The sequence below is a fragment of the Ranitomeya imitator genome, chromosome 7 (assembly GCF_032444005.1).
Source record: "Ranitomeya imitator isolate aRanImi1 chromosome 7, aRanImi1.pri, whole genome shotgun sequence".
Lineage (NCBI taxonomy): Eukaryota > Metazoa > Chordata > Amphibia > Anura > Dendrobatidae > Ranitomeya > Ranitomeya imitator.
The window spans coordinates 3,524,047-3,539,255 of NC_091288.1; the positions used below are offsets into that span (position 1 = coordinate 3,524,047).

At 48.6% G+C, this 15,209-nt stretch overlaps 1 protein-coding gene across 2 annotated transcripts in view; it reads right to left on the reverse strand.

Moving 5' to 3' along the window:
* The window catches only part of SCTR (secretin receptor), a 177,221-nt gene that overhangs the window by 140,739 nt on the left and 21,273 nt on the right, over positions 1-15,209 (reverse strand). For both annotated transcript variants that reach the window (XM_069732564.1, XM_069732563.1), the window contains exons 3-4: positions 6,768-6,875; positions 6,437-6,540 (exon numbers count right to left, since the gene is read on the reverse strand). In XM_069732564.1, the coding sequence (XP_069588665.1) occupies positions 6,437-6,540; positions 6,768-6,875 (212 nt within the window). The remainder of the gene's footprint in view (positions 1-6,436; positions 6,541-6,767; positions 6,876-15,209) is intronic.

Below are 15,209 nucleotides of genomic sequence, written 5' to 3' on the forward strand. Positions count from 1 at the left end.
TCAGGAATCGTGAGTTATTAGCCATAAAACTGGCTTTTGAAGAATGGAGGCACTTTTTGGAGGGGGCTGTTCATCGGATTAGAGTGATTATGGACCACAAGAACGTGTCCTACATTGAGTTGGCTAAATGCTTATCTCCTAGGCAGGCGAGATGGTCACTTTTTTTTCCATCACCTTTCGGCCTGGTTACAAGAATGTCAAGGCCGATGCCTTGTCTCGCAGTTTTGATCCAGTATCACCCACTCATCCTCCTTCCTCCATTCTTCAGCATGGGGTGGTCATCGATGGGGTATCCTCCGAGTTGGAGCGGGAGATTCATGAGGCTCAGATTCTTGCTCCTCCATCATTGCCTGAGAATAAGTAAGCTCTTCGTCACTGTTCAGTATCGGTTTAGAGTTCTTTGGGAGTTTCAGAACTCTGCTCTCAGTGGGCATCCAGGGGTTTCAGCTACCCGGAGAGCTATGCCTAGACTGTTCTGGTGGTCCTCCATGTCTTCTGACATCGCCAGGTTTGTGTCTGCTTGTGATACCTGTGCCTGTGCTAAAAGCTCCTGTAACCGACTGGCCGGGGAATTGGTGCCATTGCCAATTCCGGATAGACTTCGGACTCATATGTCCGTGGATTTTATCACTGATCTCCCTCCTCCCAATGGCAAAACTGTGGTCCGGGTAGTGGTTGACAGATTTAGTAAACAGGTGCATTTTGTACTGTTGACAGGACTACCTAAGGCTGAAACTTTATCCAAGTTATTTATTGAGCATGTGGTGCAGTTGCATGGTGTGCTCTGAATTTGGTGTCTGATAGAGGGGTACAATTTGTGGCCAAGTTCTGGATGGCTTTTGTAAGAGACTGGGTATTGATTTGACCTTCTCCTCTGCCTGCCATCCTGAAACCAACGGGCAGATGGAGAGAACCAACCAGTCACTTGAACAAATTTTGCGGGGTCTTGCCACGTCTCGGCAAGATCAGCGTCGGACTGGAGCACCTTGGGCCCACCAGAGAAAATCATTCTTGGGCCCACTATGTAGCTACATAGAAATAGATACAAGACCACCAATTGTGCGGTAAAAAGCGCTAATATTACGGTATAATATAAGGTAGTTCACGTCTTAATAATGTAGCAAGGGTTGGGGTAGCCCCCTCACAGAATATAATGTAGCCCCCTCATAAAATATAATGCGGTCCCCTCTCATAGAATATAATGCAGCACCGCACAAAATATAATGCAACCCCCTCAGGTATGACACAGTCCCCACCATAGAATATAATGTAGCACCCCCATAGGGTATAATGCAGTCCCCCTCATATAGTATAATGCAACCCACGATAGAATATAATGTAGTCCCCTGAGAAAATGCAGTTCCACCACAGAATATAATGCAGCCCCCCCACAGAGTATACTGTAGCCCTCTCAGAAAATATGATGTAGCCCCAATAATATAATGTAGTCCCCTGAGAGAATAATGCAGCCCCACCACAGAATATAATGCAGCCCCCCATAGAGTATACTGTAACCCCTCATATAATATGATGTAGCAACCCATAATATAATGTAGTACCCTGAGTATAATGCAGTCCCCCCACAGAATATAATGCAGCCCCCCAGGGCAGTATTTAGAGTTTCTGCTGCCCTAGGCACTTTTAGTGCTGCCTCCCCCTTTGGTGAGCATGACACTATCGGCAGTGACTTTGGCAAGAATCGCTGATGTGAAAGTCGCCTTTTGCAGCAGATCCGGCAGTTTTTCTGCATCTGCCGCGTAACAGATCACTTACAGCCACCCTGCGTTTGGCTTCATTAATTCCCTTTGGGATTTGCGGCACTTGCCGTGATCTGGCAAATGCAGTACCATACTGTATAATGGCCACACATGATGCTCAATACTGTATAATGGCCACACATGATGCTCCATAGTGTATAATGGCCACACATGATGCTACATAATGTATAATGGCCGCACATAGCGCTCCATACTGTATAATGGCCACACATAGTAAAATAGCAACATAGTTAGTAAGGCCGAAAAAAGACATTTATCCATCCAGTTCAGCCTATATTCCATCATAATAAATACCCAGATCTACTTCCTTCTACAGAACCTAATAATTGTATGATACAATATTGTTCTGCTCCAGGAAGACATCCAGGCCTCTCTTGAACCCCTCGACTGAGTTCGCCATCACCACCTCCTCAGGCAAGCAATTCCAGATTCTCACATGATGCTCCATACTGTATAACGGCCACACATAGCGCTCCATACTGTATAACGGCCACACACAGTTCTCCATACTGTATAATGATCCCACATGATGCTCAATACTGTATAATGGCCACACATGATGCTCCATAATGTATAATGGCCACACACAGTGCTCCATACTGTATAATGGCCACACATAGCGCTCTATACTGTATAATGGCCACACATAGTGCACCATACTGTATAATGGCCACACACAGTTCTCCACACTGTATAATGGCCACACATAGCGCTCTACACTGTATATTGGCCACACATAGTGCTCCATACTGTATAATGATCCCACATGATGCTCAATACTGTATAATGACCCCCCCTCCTGTATGCATGGCTCATATTCCCCCTCCTGTATGCATGGCTCATATTCCCCCCCCTGTATGCATGGCTCATATTCCCCCTCTTGTATGCATGGCTCATATTCCTCCCCCCCTGTATGCTTGGCTCATATTCCCCCCCTGAATGCATGGCTCATATTCCCCCCCCCCCCCGAATGCATGGCTCATATTCCCCCCTGAATGCATGGCTCATATTCCCCCCCCTCCCCTGAATGCATGGCTTATCTCTCCACCTCCCCCCCCCCAGCTCCCCCTCCTGCTCCTGACCTGCTCCTATCTTGCATGGCGCGCCGGCTTATGTCCTCCTTCATCCCCCCGTCCCTCCGTCCCTCATACTCACCTGACCCGTCCTGTTGTGAATTCTGCTTTTGGATTCCCTCCAGTGGTTGTAGGTGGGAATGCAGTTGTCTCTGAGTCACAGTCCTGGCCAGGTGTATCTGCTGATTGCAGTTCTGACTGGGATATTTAGGTGTGCAGGATTCTTTAGTCCTTGCCAGTTGTCAATGTTTCTTGTGAAGTGTTGGAGCACTTTCTGGCTTCTCCTGCTTAGCTGCCAATTCAGCAAAGATAAGTGTCTGTTTCTTTTTCTGTGGCACACATGCAGTGTGCTTATATTCTGTGCTATTCATTTGTTTTTCTCTTGTCCAGCTTAGACTGTGTCAGTGTTTTCTCAGTCTTGTTGGATTCTCTGGAGTTGCAGATATACGCTCCACATCTTTAGTTAGATGGTGGTGTTTTTGTATTTTCTGCTGTGGATATTTTTGGAAGGATTTTTAATACTGACCGCTTAGTATCCTGTCCTATCCTTCCTGTTTAGCTAGTGTGGCCTCATTTGCTAAAATCCTGTTTCCTGCCTGCGTGTGTCTTTTCCTCTACTACTCACAGTCAATATTTGTGGGGGGCTGCCTATCCTTTGGGGTTCTGCTCTGAGGCAAGGTAGAATTCCTATTTCCATCTATAGGGGTATTTAGTCCTTTGGCTGTGTCGAGGTGTCTAGGTTTTGTTAGGCACACCCCACGGCTACTTCTAGTTGCGGTGTTCAGGGTTTGCGGTCAGTATAGTTACCACCTACTCCAGTGAAAGTTTTCATGCTGCTCCAAGGCCACCTGATCATAACACCGTCCCTCATATGCATATTCATGACCTTAATGAGTGGTACCACGTGACCGCTCATTCAGGAGAAGCTGCCGACGCCAAGACCAGGCATCGCTGGAGCAGGTGGGTGAGTATCGTCTTCAAGGAGAGTGGGAGGGAGGCGGGGGGGGGGTTGGGGCCCTTGAGCGGGGGGGGGGGGGAGGGGCCACACAGCAGGTGTCAGTGTCTGGGCCCACCAGAGAATCACGATTAAGGGAGCTTAGTTTCCAGAAATTCGTTGAACCCATATGGTTCGTGCTGAAGTCTGTGTCCTCTATGCTTAAAGTTTGTGAATAAAGAAAACTATTTTTAACGGATTCAGTGAAGCTGGACATTCTCTTCTTTTTTTGGATTTTATACGCCCGGACACAGCGGGTCCGTGCTCCTGAAGTTTGGTTTATGCATCACAGGTGAGCTGGCTTATAATTTCTCCTCTCCTGGACGCCCACATGGCTCTTCTCCTGAAGCACCCCCACGGCTCTTCTCCTGAAGCACCCACACGGCTCTTCTCCTGAGTCGCCCCCACGGCTCCTCTAATGAGACGCCCCCACGGCTCCTCTCCTGAGACGCCCCCACGACTCCTCTCCTGAGACGCCTACAGGGATCTTCTCCTGAGACGCCCACAGGGATCTTCTCCTGAGACGCCCCCACGGCTCCTCTCCTGAGACGCCCCCACGACTCCTCTCCTGAGACGCCTGTTGTGAATTCTGCTCTTGGGCTCCCTCCGGTGGTTGTTGATGGTAATGCAGTTATTCCTGAGCAGCAGTCTTGGACAGGTGTTTCTGCTAATTGCAATTCGGACTGGGGTATTTAGCTGTGCAGGACTCATTAGTCCTTGCCAGTAGTCAATGTTCCTTTGGAAGTGTTGGTCCTCTGCCTGGCCCCTCCTGCTTGCTGCCAATGCAGCTAAGATAAGTGTTTTCTTCATTTTTTAGACACACTGCCGTGTGTTTATTTTCTGTGCTTATCTTGTTTCTATTTTGTTCCTGCTAGACTGTGCCTGTTGTTTTTCTCAGTCTAGTTGGACTCGCTGGAGTCGCAGATATACTCTCCACACCTTTAGTTAGGTGGTGGAGTTTTTGTATTTTTCTGCTGTGGATATTTTGTAGTGTACTATGCTGACCGCATAGTATCCTGTACTATCCTTTCCTATCTAGGTAGAAGTGGCCTCCTTTGCTTATCCCTGTTTTCTGTCTGCGTGTGTCTTTTCCTCTCCTACTCACAGTCATTATTTTGGGGGGCTAACTATCTTTTGGGGGTCTACTCTGAGGCAAGAGAGTTTTTCCTATTTCCATCTTTAGGGATATTTTGTTCTTAGGCTGTGTTGAGGTGTCTAGGTCTGGTTAGGCACACCCCACAGCTACTTCTAGTTGCATTGATAGGATCAGGGTTTGCGGTCAGTAAAGTTACCACTGCTCCAGCGAAGGTCATTTCATGCTGCTCCAAGGCCACCTGATCATAACAGACGCCCCCACGGCTCCTCTCCTGAGACGCCCCCACGACTCCTCTCCTGAGACGCCCACAGGGATCTTCTCCTGAGACGCCCCCACGGCTCCTCTCCTGAGACACCCCCACGACTCCTCTCCTGAGACGCCCCCACGACTCCTCTCCTGAGACGCCCACAGGGATCTTCTCCTGAGACGCCCCCACGGCTCCTCTCCTGAGACGCCCACAGGGATCTTCTCCTGAGACACCCCCACGGCTCCTCTCCTGAGACGCCCCCACGACTCCTCTCCTGAGACGCCCCCACGCCTCCTCTCCTGAGACACCCACAGGGATCTTCTCCTGAGACGCCCCCACGGCTCCTCTCCTGAGACGCCCCCACGACTCCTCTCCTGAGACGCCCCCACGACTCCTCTCCTGAGACGCCCACAGGGATCTTCTCCTGAGACGCCACCACGGCTCCTCTCCTGAGACGCCCACAGGGATCTTCTCCTGAGACACCCCCACGGCTCCTCTCCTGAGACGCCCCCACAACTCCTCTCCTGAGACGCCCACAGGGACCTTCTCCTGAGACGCCCCCACGGCTCCTCTACTGAGACGCCCACAGGGATCTTCTCCTGAGATGCCCCCACGGCTCCTCTCCTGAGACGCCCCACGACTCCTCTCCTGAGACGCCCCCACGACTCCTCTCCTGAGACGCCCCCACGACTCCTCTCCTGAGACGCCCCCACGACTCCTCTCCTGAGACGCCCCCACGACTCCTCTCCTGAGACGCCCCCACGACTCCTCTCCTGAGACGCCCCCACGACTCCTCTTCTGAGACGCCCCCACGGCTCCTCTCCTGAGACGCCCCCACGACTCCTCTTAAGATTGCACTCACCAGATGTAGCTGAGTTGAAGCATTGAAAGGATTCGCTGCAGCAGATCCACGAGTCCAGGAAGGACCAGCCGTTAGATACAGATTGGGAAAATTGTGGTAAATTTCTGCGCTGCTGAATCACTAGAATTCCAGAATTATTAGTACATGTGGCTTTATTATTCTAGGCACGGAACATCCTGTGGTGTTTCCTGATGAAGGAATCGTGAACTCTGAAACGCGTAGAATAATAAAGTCACGTGTACTAATAATTCTGGAATTCTAGCGATTCAGCAGCGCAGAAATTTACCACAATTCTCCCAATCTGTACCATGAAATATCTGAGAGCTTCAAGTGTGGGGTGAAAAAAGCGCGAGTTCAGGCCGATGCAGAACGGTCCCAGCACTCACCACATCCTCGTACTCGGTGTCGTTGATGTTATACTGACAAGCTACATCCACCGGGGGGAAAGTCGAAGACCAGCCACTCTCAGTGCAGTTCCGATTCACAGTGCCTGATATAAAGCAGAATATACAGAGCAATGACTAATGACAGCCAGCAGCGCACACATATACCACAGCCAAGTATCAGCCCCTCTACAAAATCAGTGAACCTGGTAAAGGAAGCCCCAGGTCACCCTCTATTGCCGGACCCCCTCAGGAGGGAGCATTGATGTCCAGCTCACCCTTTATACACGTATGTGCCACTTATGGGCCAGTGTCGTCTGCGTGCTGCACTCACCTGTGATGCCTGTAATGAGCTGCAGGACCTCCGGACATGGGAGAGAAATGGTGTGACCAGCAAGTGTTGGTGGCCAGCAACTGAGGTTATCCCACATTCCGGCGCAGCCTGCAAAACAATCAAAGTCAATATGATAGAATATATGGAAGTAAAGTCTGTGCCGAATGCACTCACACCTTGTCACGATAATATAAATATGCCACATTTTGAGTATACACCTAGAAGGTTCTATGGCTTTTCAGACACATGCTGTGGGCTTTCTGACCCCCCTCTTTACACTGCCTAGAAAGCTCTTCTTTTCACTGCTCCCTCCCCCCAGCATGCAGCTGTAATGTGAAACCAGTGTGCTGTGAACAGGCCTACTCAGCTTTGTGTAAGAGCATGGTCGGTGGGGTGCATTCCCTTTGTTCCTTAAACTGGTATATAATTGTGCAGCTTAGGTCTGGAAGCAGGACAAATACATTTTTGGCCTCTGCATCGGCCGGGCCATCACCCAGTGCGTTATCTAGTTTCCCGTACCCTTGGAATCCAAGAAACGAATTACTGCTTACCCGCATTGCACAGCCAGATCATGTTTCGTCTTAATAGAATGCTAATCTCAAAACAAGATCAATAGTAGTTCCGTCATCGCTATACGAGGATGGATCCTGGAGCTACGGCGGATATGAATGTTCCGTAACTCTTAGTCCCTCTGAGAAAGTAGGAGTGCATTCCATAGCTCCGCCCCCTCAGTGATGTCACGAGCAGGTGTATAAGACAGTGAGACATTTTGCTTTAGCTTTTGTACAAGGAACTAGCTGAGAGACACACATCTGTGATGCATTGGGACATATGCTCCCCTTCCTCCCAGCCGCAAGGTCAGCCATGATATGAGAGAACTGTAAGTCTATTTTCTTCCTTTAATCCCTTTTTATTTTGTAATTATCTGTATATACATAATGGTCTCATTTTATAATATCTTTTTACACTTTTGTAAACACTGCCTACCTTTAGGAGTAAAATATATAAAATTACTAGCTTCGTTTCTCCTTGCTCTATAAGGTACTCTCACATCCTCTGAAGCAAATATAACTCTCATTATTCTCCCCTGCTTGCGCCGATCGCCGACAGAGCAGGGGAAAATGATGAGAGCAGTGTTTCGCGCCCGGCGCTGGGGAACAGCGCATACTGTAACGCTTCTTCCTTGGCGCCCGTCCTTGTGGTATTGATGCGGCACATGCATGCCATACAAATTATAAACACGGACATTGACATCTCCGGTACCGGACATATCAGGTCATGTGAACGGGGCCTTATAGTGGGTTTTCATGATTGGCAGCAGTCACACAGTAAAAGACGCTTTTTATTGCAAAAAATTGTTTTTGCATCACCACATATTGAGAGCTATAATTTTTCCATATTTTGGTCCAGAGTCATGTGAGGTCTTGTTTTTTGTGGGACGAGTTGACGCTTTTATTAGAAATATTTTTGGCCACTTGACATTTTTTGATCGCTTTCTATTCCGATTTTAGGGAGACAGAATGAATAAAAACCAGCAATTCATGAATTTCTTTCTTTTTTTGGGGGGGTAGAGGGGGCTTACACTGCTCCTCACCCACCTCGTCTTCACTGAAGCTGTAAGTGCTGGGCCAGACCCCAATACCTGATGCTTGGCCCATGGCGGACTGCTGCTGGGCCATTAGAACAGGTTCTACTGTGGGTCCATTGATCAGTCACCTACCTGTGTTCCTATTCTTACTCTGTTACTACACAGATCAGAGAAAACAGGAATAAACTGTGCAGAAAGCTGAAGTGTAAGCACACAGTATAAGAAGGGTGCAATGCACTGAGAGGATAAAACCTGATGGGAGGAGCAGTATATTTCTTTATTTTTAATGGGAATGAAGGGGTTATTCAAATTTGTACATACTTTTAACTTTTTTTGAAAAATCTTTTACTTTACTTCTTAGTCCCCAAAGACGGACCTCAACGCTGATGATCTGGCCAATTACATAAAAAGAAAAAAATGACCATATCCAAAAGGAAATTATGGTAGACTGGGACAATATCCTCAGAAATAAGAATACAGATAATAAATGGGAAATGTTTAAGAACATCCTAAATAGGCAGTGTAAGCGGTTTATACCTTGTGGGAATAAAAGGACTAGAAATAGGAAAAACCCAATGTGGCTAAACAAAGAAGTAAGACAGGCAATTAACAGTAAAAAGAAAGCATTTGCACTACTAAAGCAGGATGGCACCATTGAAGCTCTAAAAAACTATAGGGAGAAAAATACTTTATCTAAAAAACTAATTAAAGCTGCCAAAAAGGAAACAGAGAAGCACATTGCTAAGGAGAGTAAAACTAATCCCAAACTGTTCTTCAACTATATCAATAGTAAAAGAATAAAAACTGAAAATGTAGGCCCCTTAAAAAATAGTGAGGAAAGAATGGTTGTAGATGACGAGGAAAAAGCTAACATATTAAACACCTTCTTCTCCACGGTATTCACGGTGGAAAATGAAATGCTAGGTGAAATCCCAAGAAACAATGAAAACCCTATATTAAGGGTCACCAATCTAACCCAAGAAGAGGTGCGAAACCTGCTAAATAAGATTAAAATAGATAAATCTCCGGGTCCGGATGGCATACACCCACGAGTACTAAGAGAACTAAGTAATGTAATAGATAAACCATTATTTCTTATTTTTAGTGACTCTATAGCGACAGGGTCTGTTCCGCAGGACTGGCGCATAGCAAATGTGGTGCCAATATTCAAAAAGGGCTCTAAAAGTGAACCTGGAAATTATAGGCCAGTAAGTCTAACCTCTATTGTTGGTAAAATATTTGAAGGGTTTCTGAGGGATGTTATTCTGGATTATCTCAATGAGAATAACTGTTTAACTCCATATCAGCATGGGTTTATGAGAAATCGCTCCTGTCAAACCAATCTAATCAGTTTTTATGAAGAGGTAAGCTATAGGCTGGACCACGGTGAGTCATTGGACGTGGTATATCTCGATTTTTCCAAAGCGTTTGATACCGTGCCGCACAAGAGGTTGGTACACAAAATGAGAATGCTTGGTCTGGGGGAAATTGTGTGTAAATGGGTTAGTAACTGGCTTAGTGATAGAAAGCAGAGGGTGGTTATAAATGGTATAGTCTCTAACTGGGTCGCTGTGACCAGTGGGGTACCGCAGGGGTCAGTATTGGGACCTGTTCTCTTCAACATATTCATTAATGATCTGGTAGAAGGTTTACACAGTAAAATATCGATATTTGCAGATGATACAAAACTATGTAAAGCAGTTAATACAAGAGAAGATAGTATTCTGCTACAGATGGATCTGGATAAGTTGGAAACTTGGGCTGAAAGGTGGCAGATGAGGTTTAACAATGATAAATGTAAGGTTATACACATGGGAAGAGGGAATCAATATCACCATTACACACTGAACGGGAAACCACTGGGTAAATCTGACAGGGAGAAGGACTTGGGGATCCTAGTTAATGATAAACTTACCTGGAGCAGCCAGTGCCAGGCAGCAGCTGCCAAGGCAAACAGGATCATGGGGTGCATTAAAAGAGGTCTGGATACACATGATGAGAGCATTATACTGCCTCTGTACAAATCCCTAGTTAGACCGCACATGGAGTACTGTGTCCAGTTTTGGGCACCGGTGCTCAGGAAGGATATAATGGAACTAGAGAGAGTACAAAGGAGGGCAACAAAATTAATAAAGGGGATGGGAGAACTACAATACCTAGATAGATTAGCGAAATTAGGATTATTTAGTCTAGAAAAAAGACGACTGAGGGGCGATCTAATAACCATGTATAAGTATATAAGGGGACAATACAAATATCTCGCTGAGGATCTGTTTAAACCAAGGAAGGTGACGGGCACAAGGGGGCATTCTTTGCGTCTGGAGGACAGAAGGTTTTTCCACCAACATAGAAGAGGATTCTTTACTGTTAGGGCAGTGAGAATCTGGAATTGCTTGCCTGAGGAGGTGGTGATGGCGAACTCAGTCGAGGGGTTCAAGAGAGGCCTGGATGTCTTCCTGGAGCAGAACAATATTGTATCATACAATTAGGTTCTGTAGAAGGACGTAGATCTGGGGATTTATTATGATGGAATATAGGCTCAACTGGATGGACAAATGTCTTTTTTCGGCCTTACTATGTTACTATGTCCCAATCCCCTCATACCGTGCACTGTCCTCCCTCCCCCATCTCGCTCACACTCTGAGTTTGGATCAGTCACGGAAGAAGTGATCAGGCTCTTTGCATCTTCTCACCCTACTACTTGCACACGTGACCCTTTTCCCTCACATCTCCTCCAGTCAATTTCCCAGCTGTCACTACTCACCTAACTAAAATATTCAACCTCTCTCTCTCTCTCCCGGTATCGTTCCCTCCTCATTTAAAGATGCCAGCATACATCGACATCTTAAATCATCCCTCGACCAAAACCTTGCTGCTAACTATAGACCCGTCTCCAATCTTCCTTCATCTCTAAACTCCTGGGACACTTGGTCCACTCCCACATAATCCGCTGTCTCTTGGATAACGCTCTTCTTCTCCTCTTGACCCTTTACAACCTGGTTTCTGCTCTTTATACTCTACTGAAGCTGCCCTCACCTTAAGTCTCTAATGATCTAATAACAGCTAAATCCAAAGGTCATTGCTCTCTGCTGATTCTCCTGGATCTCTCTGCCGCATTTGATACTGTGGATCACCAGCTCCTCCTCACTATGCTCTGCTCCATCGGCCTCAAGGACGCCGTTCTCTCCTGGTTCTCCTCCTATCTCTCTGACCGCTCCTTCACTGTATCTTTTGCTGGTTCCTCTTCCTCTCACCTTCCGCTTACTGTTGGGGTTCCTCAATGATCAGTCCTAGGCCCCCTCCTCTTCTCTTTGTATACTGCCCCTATTGGACAAACAATCAGTAGATTTGGCTTTCTGTACCATCTCTATGCTGATGACCCCAATTATACAATTGTACTCTTGACATCACACCCAGTGGCGTAGGAAGGGGAGTGCGGGGGGGGCGGTCCGCCCCGGGCGGCACAATGCTGGGGGCGGCCGGCGCTGCAGGAGAAGAAGATAAAAAAAAAAAAAAAAAAGACGCCCCTTTAAATCTTCGGGCGGCGCCGTCCGCCGCCACGACCAGGGCCAGCTCCCCCCACCCCCGGGTCCCGCCCCCCGCTCTAAGGCTATATTCACACTTTGCGGATTTTGCTGCGGATCCGCAGCGGATTTGACCGCTGCGGATCCGCAGCAGTTTCCCATGAGTTTACATTTCAATGTAAACCTATGGGAAACAAAAAACGCTGTGCACATGCTGCAGAAAAATCCGCGCGGAAACGCTGCGGATTACATTCCGCAGCATGTCACTTCTTTTCTGCGGATTTTCAGCTGCTCCAATAGAAAACTGCAGTTGAAAATCCGCAGAAGAAAACGCAGTAAAAACCGCGATAAATCCGCAGTAAAAACCGCGATGGGTTTTCACTGCGGATTTTGCAATTCCGCTGCTGAAAAATCCGCAGTGGAATCTGCAAAGTGTGCACATAGCCTAATACTCACCTCTCCTGGTTCCTGCGGCTTCAGCGTCCTCTGACTCTGCGACGTCTCAGAGCAGAGGGCGCGATGACGTCACTACTGTGCGCGCCGCTCTGCCTCTCTGTCCTGAGCGTCGCAGAGCCGGAGAGACGCTGACTGCACCGGACCTGCGCTGGGAACGGGAGAGGTGAGGATTTTACTTTTTTTTTTTTTCTTTATGTCTGACTGTCTGGGGCTGGGGCAATGCTGGAGACCATGGGGCAATACTGGAGACCATGGGGCAGATTGCTGGACACACTGGGGCAATACTGGAGACCATGGGGCAGATTGCTGGACACACTGGGGCAGTACTGGAGACCATGGGGCAGAATGCTGGACACACTGGGGCAATACAGGAGACCATGGGGCAGATTGCTGGACACACTGGGGCAATACAGGAGACCATGGGGCAGATTGCTGGACACACTGGGGCAGTACTGGAGACCATGGGGCAGAATGCTGGACACACTGGGGCAATACAGGAGACCATGGGGCAGATTGCTGGACACACTGGGGCAATACAGGAGACTATGGGGCAGATTGCTGGACACACTGGGGCAATACAGGAGACCATGGAGCAGATTGCTGGACACACTGGGGCAATACAGGAGACCATGGGGCAGAATGCTGGACACACTGGGGCAATACTGGAGACCATGGGGCAGATTGCTGGACACACTGGGGCAATACATGAGACTATGGGACAGATTGCTGGACACACTGGGGCAATACTGGAGACCATGGGGCAGAATGCTGGACACACTGGGGCAGTACAGGAGACCATGGGGCAGAATGCTGGACACACTGGGGCAATACTGGAGACCATGGGGCAGAATGCTGGACACAGTGGGGCAGTACAGGAGACTATGGGGCAGATTGCTGGACACACTGGGGCAATACAGGAGACCCTGGGGCAGAATGCTGGACATACTGGGGCAATACAGGAGACTATGGGGCAGATTGCTGGACACACTGGGGCAATACAGGAGACCATGGGGCAGATTGCTGGACACACTGGGGCAATACAGGAGACCATGGGGCAGATTGCTGGACACACTGGGGCAATACAGGAGACCATGGGGCAGATTGCTGGACACACTGGGGCAATACATGAGACCATGGGGCAGATTGCTGGACACACTGGGGCAATACAGGAGACCATGGGGCAGATTGCTGGACACACTGGGGCAATACAGGAGACTATGGGGCAGATTGCTGGACACACTGGGGCAATACAGGAGACTATGGGGCAGATTGCTGGACACACTGGGGCAATACAGGAGACCATGGGGCAGATTGCTGGACACACTGGGGCAATACAGGAGACCATGGGGCAGATTGCTGGACACACTGGGGCAATACAGGAGACTATGGGGCAGATTGCTGGACACACTGGGGCAATACTGGAGACCATGGGGCAGAATGCTGGACACACTGGGGCAATACTGGAGACCATGGGGCAGAATGCTGGACACACTGGGGCAATACTGGAGACCATGGGGCAGAATGCTGGACACACTGGGGCAATACAGGAGACTATGGGGCAGAATGCTGGACACACTGAATACTGGAGACCATGGGGCAGATTTCAGGACACATTGAGGCAATGCTGGAGACCCTGGGGCAGACTTCTGGACATACTGGGGCAATACTGGAGACAATGGGGCAGATTGCTGGACACACCGGGGCAATACTGGAGACCATGGGGCAGAATGCTGGACACACTGGGGCAATACAGGAGACCATGGGGCAGATTGCTGGACACACTGGGGCAATACTGGAGACCCTGGGGCAGATTGCTGGACACACTGGGGCAATACTGGAGACCCTGGGGCAGATTTCTGGACAGATTGAGGCAATGCTGGAGACCCTGGGGCAGACTTCTGAACACACTGGGGCAATGCTGGACACTGGGGCAGATTGCTGGACACACTGGGGGTAATATACTGGACACACTGGGGCAATGCTGGACACTGGGGGTAATATGCTGGACACACTGGGGCAGACTGCTGGACAAACTGGGGAAAGGCTGGACACTGGGGCAGATTGCTGGACACACTGAGGGCAGATTGCTGGACACACTGGGGGTAATATGCTGGACATACTGGGGCAGATTGCTGGACACACTGGGGGTAATATGCTGGACACACTGGGGCAGATTGCTGGACAACATGGGGGTAATATGCTGGACACACTGGGGCAGATTGCTGGACAACATGGGGGTAATATGCAGGACACACTGGGGGCAGGACTTGAGGCATGGGCAGAATGTAGATACGGGGCATGATTGGAGACACGGGGCAGGATTGGATCATGGGGCAGGACGGATACGATGGAGGCTGGTGGGGCAGGATGGGGAGATCATATGGGGTAGAATGGATACTCATGAGGGCAGGATGCGAGAACATATGGCTGGAGCCAGGAATGAGATAAACGGGGCCAGGGTGGGGAATATTATTACCATAGGGGCTAATTAAGGGATATTATTACTGCAGTGATGTATTTATTTTATTTTTTGAGTATACTGTTTTAAATGGGGGGGCGGTCCTGTTACTGTGCAGAGTGACACTATATCACCTTTTTTTCTTCATGTGGTGTAATGTAGAAGTTGTGAAAAATTAAGTAATGTGTTCTGCAAGCGGAGCTCGAGATAACTGTGTTATTTCGTGCCAAACTCGGGAACAGCCCCGGGCGGCAAAAGCTCTAGCTACGCCTCTGATCACACCTGCATTATTACAGATACTAGTGATTGTCTTACCGCTGTCTCTAACATCATGTCCTCCCTCTATCTAAAACTGGACCTGTAAAAAACTGAACTCCTTGTGTTTCCTCCCTATATTAACCTACCTTTGCCTGACA